Source organism: Gavialis gangeticus, unplaced genomic scaffold (assembly GCF_001723915.1).
Source record: "Gavialis gangeticus isolate Ggan-Ray unplaced genomic scaffold, GavGan_comp1, whole genome shotgun sequence".
NCBI lineage: Eukaryota > Metazoa > Chordata > Crocodylia > Gavialidae > Gavialis > Gavialis gangeticus.
This window is the reverse complement of record NW_017728998.1, coordinates 47,361,681-47,368,877: the sequence shown is the minus strand read 5'-3', so window position 1 is coordinate 47,368,877 and position 7,197 is coordinate 47,361,681. Positions and strand designations below refer to the sequence as shown.

General features: G+C 48.4%; 1 protein-coding gene across 1 annotated transcript in view; it reads right to left on the bottom strand.

Moving 5' to 3' along the window:
- Positions 1-7,197, bottom strand: part of LOC109289310 (40S ribosomal protein S4, Y-like) — a 90,328-nt gene that overhangs the window by 15,668 nt on the left and 67,463 nt on the right. Inside the window, exons 2-4 of the mRNA XM_019505303.1 lie at positions 5,907-5,986; positions 4,112-4,289; positions 3,932-4,027 (exon numbers count right to left, since the gene is read on the bottom strand). Of these exons, the coding sequence (XP_019360848.1) occupies positions 3,932-4,027; positions 4,112-4,289; positions 5,907-5,986 (354 nt within the window). The remainder of the gene's footprint in view (positions 1-3,931; positions 4,028-4,111; positions 4,290-5,906; positions 5,987-7,197) is intronic.

Genomic DNA, 7,197 nt, shown 5'->3' with positions numbered 1-7,197 from the left:
CTGGAACCAACTTCCAAGTGAAGTGGTGCTGGCTCCTGCCCTGGGGGTCTTTAAGACAAGGCTTGACAATCACTTTGCTGGGGTCGTTTGACCCAAGTACTCTTTCCTGCCATGGCAGGGGGTCGGACTTGATCTGCTCAGGTCCCTTCCAACCCTACTAACTATGAAACTTGCAATCATAGACATATTCATCCAGTTGACAAAAGACAGGGTTAACAAAATATAAAACACAAACAGCAAAACAAACAATACTGGTTGGCGAAATATAAAAGGCACAAAATAGAAAACGTCAAACAACAAGGAATATAGGGCCTAGGTACCTGAGGGGTGGGGGAGAGGGAAACCACAATAACACCTTTCCACTGCAACAAGAACTCCTCCTCCCTGTCACTTCACTCACCCAAAGTCATCCCAGCTGGGACTTGAACACAGTAGGCAGGAGCTCTACCACACAGCCATCAGTGCTAGTACTATTCTAGGGGTCTTGACCTTCCCAGAGCCCCTGTCTCACATAGAGCTGCCTGGCCTCTTATTGGACGAGCTGGAAGCAGAGCTGGGAACCTCTCAGGTCCCTGCTCAGATCCTTGCTGGAGCGGGGGAGCCTCTCCTGCCAGCTGCACGCCACACTGCTGAGGGTCAACTGTTGCCTGCAGGTCCCACTCCTTCAGGTTCTTCTGAGGCTCATGCCCCGCTGGCCCAGGGCTTTGAAACTCCTTCCCTGTGGTCTCTTGCTGGTCTCCCCTGAGTCAGCTACACTGCCCTTTTTATCCCCCTCCAGGTGACTCAAGGGGCCAATCAGGGGACATTGAGAGCGAGTCTCTGGGGCCTGATTGGTGAGGAAATGGAATCCCAAGCCCTCCAATCATCTTTTACCCTTTCAGAACCCCTCGGGTAAATCACTACTAGCTAGCCTGTCACAGGGGCAAAAAAATAAAAAATAAAAAAAATACAAAACTAAGATGAAGATGCTAGAAAGAAAGATCCACCCATACCAGAGGACATGGGTGGTGACACAGGTGTGCGTGAGGAATTGACACACCAAGTAAGTTACATGATGTACCCAAAGTCACACTGGAAGCCAGGGACTAACACTAGGCCTCCTGAATCTCCATTAATTGACCTACCTGGAAACCATCATTGCTGCCTTACCTAATACCTTGCATGCAGCCTTGCAGTAAAGAGACAGTTACTGGTCTTCAAGCAGTAAATTCGACAGAGCGTGGCCACAGCAAAAGATCCAACCAAGTTGGTTATATGTACCTCATCTTAACACACACCTTCAGAGCACACATGGCTTATTCACTGCTTCTTCAGTTGCATTTTTAAGAGGTTTATGGTGACAGCACAGGTCAGTCACAAGGTCCACAGTTTGATTCCATTTGCCTTTTCAATGCAGAGGCCATCATTCTGAAAACACTAAGCAGAGACCTCTTTCTTCACCTTGTCAGGACCCAAATGCAACTTTTACTCCCTGCCCCTGACACACCCACAAAGGACTGTATGACACACATTAGGAGAGTGGGTGTCCATGACAGGATTATAGGATCATTCTACTCAGAAGTGCAACCAAAACCATAACAGTGGAGACCTGAGCCATTTAATTTGTCCTCAGTATTTGATGCTAGTTCTGGCAAATTAGTACAGCTACCTCTAGCCACGGTAGGCCAAAACACACATTCCTTTTCCACTTAGAAAGTAAAACAAATGAAGCATGAATTGCTACCACAAAGACAGAACCCACCTGATGTTATTTTACAGCACAGCCACACTCAGTCAAGGTCTATAATACAAGGGATTAGGGTCCTTTACTTTGTCTCCTCTACAAGCTCACTGTAGGCACACCACAGGTGTTGCTACCAGGTTCTTGCCTGTATCCTCTGTCCTCTTCTCCCTTTTTGTATTCTCACCTGTTGCATCCCAATACAGACTGAGTAGGGGAGGCTGCCTAGAGAATGAGGCACACTTTGAAGAAGTGGGCCCTTGTCTGGTTTGGTGCTCCCTGGCCCCATCCCACTTGTACTTTAGCTGAGCCCTCTAGTTCAGGGCCCACTATTCAGGACTGCCAACTCATCATTGGTCACATCTTGTGACCCAGGTTCCAAGATGCATAATATTCCCTGGGATCCAAACAAAAAGAAAATAAAACAGAACATGCACAGGTACTTAACTTGTTTTCCATGCACATCCAGAAATCCCCTTCACTCAGAGCTTCTTTCTAAGTCCTCCTGCCACTGTCAGGACTTCAACTAGTGTTAAACTAGTGCAAAATTTTAGTCTTTGACTACAGATTAGACCTAAAGGATTATCCTGGAGCATGGTGGAAAGCAGCATTCCTTTTGCACGGTTGCTAGTCTGGCCACAGAGGCAGGAGAACATAGTACTGCCCAGCCACTTGGGAGACCAAAAGGGATACACACCAGGAGAGTACAGACCACTTTAGGAAGCATTAACTCAACTGAAATAATTTCATTTTAGCATTTGAAGAATACAGCTGATCTTGCAGACAGGAGCATAGGTTTACAAGGCCCAACTATGGTGTTCTGCTGACAACTACAGCAGTTCCCCAAAAGCCCATATCAGAACTTTTCCCAGGACAGATGCGTTGGCTTGGACAGAGGGGACAAACTTTTCTGGCAAGTGTCACAAGTTAGCCCTGCACCCTCCCAAAGTGCAGCTCAGATGCCCTCCCCCGCCGTTTTATGTGCTCCTCTGCTTTCTGTTCCCTGCCATATGATCCTCACCTGATCTACTGTTCTATCTGATAATGTGTGGCCTGCTCCCTTTCTAATATGCTGTGTACCACACATAGGATGCACAAGTGATTTGTCATGTGATCAGCCTCCTGTAAGCGCCCTACAGCTGTGCTGTGACACACATGCATACCTGCAGAGCCCTTTAAAGTGGCTGATTGGGCAACAAATTAACCCTCATCAAATGAGGGATCAGATGAAGGCACTCCACTTTGGAGTGGCTTAGGGAACTTTTGTTCCATAGGGTCAATCCAGTACATGATCAGGGCTGGGCTGCATCAGTGCGGTCTGCAGGAAGGGAGGGGAAGCGAGCTGCAGGCTGGGGTTTGCTAAGCCTGAGTTGTGGGGGGGGAATAGGTGGATTGGAACCCCCCCGTCTCTCAGCCCGCCCCTGCCAGCCCCCACACCACCCTCCAGGTCAAGTTGGGTAAACCCCAGCCTACAGCTTGCACCCCCTCCTTTCTCCCCCCTCCCTTCCTGCAGACAGCAGGGGAACTTTTGGGGGGAGCTAGGAAGAGAAGCTGTAGGCAGGCTCCCCAGCTGGATCAGCTCCAAATTGAAGCTTGATTCCTGCCCCCTGCCCTGCCTAACCTAAGTTAGAGCAGGGCATACACATCTGTCAGCACCCCATGGAGGCTGCCTGGGCCACTTGGGGCACACAGAATGGCCACTTCGAGGCCAGGACATGTAGCCTTCTCCCACCCCAAGATGATGTCACTCCATCAGCACAACTGTGCAATGCAGCCAATATCTTGGTTCTCCTTGAGCCACACCTGCTGACCATCCCCACAAGGATCTGCACTCACCAGAGAAGGTGAAGGTGCCAAGGCAGGGTATGCCAAGATAAGTTTTGAGGAGAGAGTGCTCTGGATCCCACCAGCTCTCAGACTGCAAAGTGCTGCTCCATTTTACATGCAGGGATTCTGCAAGCACCATCCTCTTCACCAGCAGTCCCCAGTTCTTCCCATCCTGTCACTCAGAAAAAATAATAGTCTTCATTTTGTAAATCAGACCATGGTGGTGGATACTGAATCAGTCATTTGGACAGGACACCTGGCAGCCCACATTCAAAGAAAGAAGAGCAAATCAAAACCTTGTCCCTAAAACCCAGGTCTACTTTTGGCTACACCAACCTTTGTAGCTCTCTAAAGGTTCTTGCACTTTCAGGAAGCAGGACTTACCTTGGCCTCTCCAGCTGTGCACCAATGAACGGGCAAGGTCCCTTGTATCATACACCAGACAGAAGTGCTTGCCTGTCTTCTCAATGCTGAGGACATCCAGCTCTAAACATAAAAAGAATGATCTGTTAAGAGATATTCCCATTTGCCCCCAGTCCTTTCCAGCTCTCATAAGATTTGTCCCCATGAAGCCTGCAGGGTAGAGGAGTTTGGGGCCAACTTTACCACCAGTCTTGACAAATCTCTGCATGCAGATGTTCTTGATCTCACTGCCTGTCAGGGCATACTTGAGTTTGTTTCTCAGGACGTAAGCAAGATGGAAGGAATTCTGTGCATAAGGACCTGTTGATGGACTAAAAACCTGCAAGATGACAGAAAAGAAGTTTCTTTCAGATGTTATATCATGCAAGTCAAAATAGACAACCATATTTGATACGTTGTAAACAAGTATTCTGATTGGCTGGTATTTCAGGAAGTTTGAGTTCCACTACCCAATACATTGCTTTGCTCCTTATATACCACTGAAACAGCATGCTCACTAACTGTCCAAACGTCTTCAGGCAGGATTCAACAAACATTTGGCTCTGCCTTTTGTTTCTTTCGCTCCTACAACATCACTTCACTAACCTCTAGATCAGCAGCTCCAATGCCATTTGCTAACACAGGTGCGAAGCTTGTTCACCCCATGCTCCAATAACAACAAACCACTCAGGCAAGTTTCTTCAGAGGCATGCAAGAAAGACAGCAGAGGTGCCATGGGCTGAGAAAGCCATGCTCAGCTTGCATTTACCTATTTAAAGTCAACTGAGCTATTCTCATAGACTTCAACCACAACCACCTGCTTACTTGTGCATTCCAGAATTCCCCAAGCAAACCCTGACAAGTTTCAGGCAGTATACGTTTCAGTACACTGGGAACTTGTGACAAGTAAAATAAAAGACACCTAAGACTGGGGGAAGTGAGCAAAGGTGAGGCAGAAAAAGCCTCATGAAAGTGTTCAGTTACCTCTCCTAATAGCAAACCCAGTATTTATCAAATAATGCCAAGCCACTTTTCTGATGCAAGGAAACAAATGCTCCAGCTACCACACTGGTCTTCCTCCTCCATTGTTCTAAAGAGCAAACTAAAGAGATGTGGACAAGGCACAGAACCAGGAACTTTGTCCATGAACAAGTCTGGAGGCACAGAGGCACTTCATTGCCTAATAATGAATAGAGTTAGGACAATAATGCTACGCCTTTTGATGACTGATCCTGCCAGGTACTGATTTTCTAGTCTTCAGCAACCAGCAAGATTAGGAGTTTATTTATCTTAAAGAAAACATTGAGCAAACTTTCATTCATGAAGCTGCATGACTCTAAGCTGGGAATGGTAGAAAAAGCATCAAATACTATGAGATTCACTATTAAAACACCAACATTGGTTACACTGCTGATCCTTAAGATAAAAAGGTGCCAGTGAGATGCTTTGAGAGTGACAGCTGAAGAATACATGCTGCAGAAGAGACAAACATTTCAATGTCCTTACTAAAGTCTGCAAGTGTCAGTAGTAGTATACAGTAATCAATAATAACCCACGCAAATGGCGTTTGTTTTAGACTTCAACCTCCTCAGGCCCTACCCCTGAAGCATTTGGCGTGGGGCAAGGATTGTCACAGCCTCAAGCTCTAGGGAAAAGAAAGGTGCCCAATTTATTTATTCTTAGCCATGGCTTCCCAGCTCTTGCTGTGCAAGTGAGGACCACAGTCCCAGAGATCCTGCATGGCCCACCCTCCTCTAATCCCTGAGAGTTCATCTCTGGTGACATCATGCCTTGGTCATGTGCTGTAACCTCCTGCAGCCCTCAGGAAGCTCCTACTGGGTACATCATGCACCAACCCTCACTCCTGGATGTACTGAGAGTAGAAGGACTTGGTCCTGGCCTCTGCCTCCCTACCCAGCCAGCCTGGGGTGAGGGCTCTGGTCTTCTCAAAACTCACCTGGATCTCATCAGCCAGCAGTGCCACCACCTGGGATCTGGAGTTGCTGAGCTGCCCTGATACTCCTGTAAGGGTTGACCCTGCAAATGGCCTGCAGAAACAGCACCCAGCTCCCTCAGTGTGGGGAAAAGCCTATGTACCCACTCCCCTGTGCCTCTTTCCCCCCACACTTCTAAATTGGGTTTTCCTCTGGTCAGAGCCCTGCACAGCTGGCACTGCCTCAGGACAGGAAGACTGGCTCCTGCCCAGCTCATAGATCCTTGACACAATAATTACCTGAACTGCACCTCTCCTCAGAGACTGCAGTGCAGCCCTAGGGAGCACAGGTCCCATTCCCAGCTGGGCAGCAGGGAAGAGCCCGTTCTCCTAGGCATGATAACCAGGGGTGCCTGAGGCAGGGTGGAAGAGAGGAATTAGCACAACAGGGCAGCACATTGTGCTCAGCTGGGTTCTGGGCACCCTGGCTTGAAGCACATCATGTGTCTGGGTCTCCCCCATAGCACCCACTCTGTACAGCAAGGGGAACAGGCCTCTCCCCACCCTAACACTACATGGCCTACTCTAGTGGCTGGATCAGGTAGGGCTGGTTCCTTAGTTCAGGCAAGAGAGCTCCTTGCTTTTAAAACCCAATCAGTGCACAGCCACTGCTCCCAGGGGCCTTTTAGATCCTAATAGATTGCACCAGGACAGATGGGGGAAAAGCTCCATGTGGGGGTTAAGTACCCTCGTTAGCAGGGTAAGCACCAATGCTTGGCCCTTGCTTAGGTATCAGAGAGTACAGGTCCCACCTGCAAAGCTTCCTAACTGCCTCTCAAGGTTCCCCTCCACCACACTGCACAGAGGGCAGCTGGGAGGCAGATATGCAGAAGCTGCCAAGTCTGCTGTCTCTTTGCTCTGTCTTCCCAGATTTGTCTCTCGTTGCAGGCTAAAGCCTCTGAATTTGGGTATTTTTGTTTGTTTTTATTCATGGACAGTACCATGCAGGAGGGGCTCTGACCAGCCACATACTGCAAGAACAAGCAGGCAATTGGTGTCTGAGCTATTTCCTGTTCCCATGACTGCAGGGAAAGGTAAGTTCCAAGCTCATGAGCCATCCTGCCCCAAAATGTGTCTGCTTCCTTTGCTGTCTTTGTGTCTCTACGCTGGACTGAAATTCCCAGGGGAGCATGACACAGGGCTACAGAGAGTAGAGTAGTCACAAAACCTTGATGATCCTCTCGTCACATGGTCTATTTGTAACTGGAATATTCTAATCAAGTTTGCTCTTCCTTTATTCCATTGTGCATGAGAA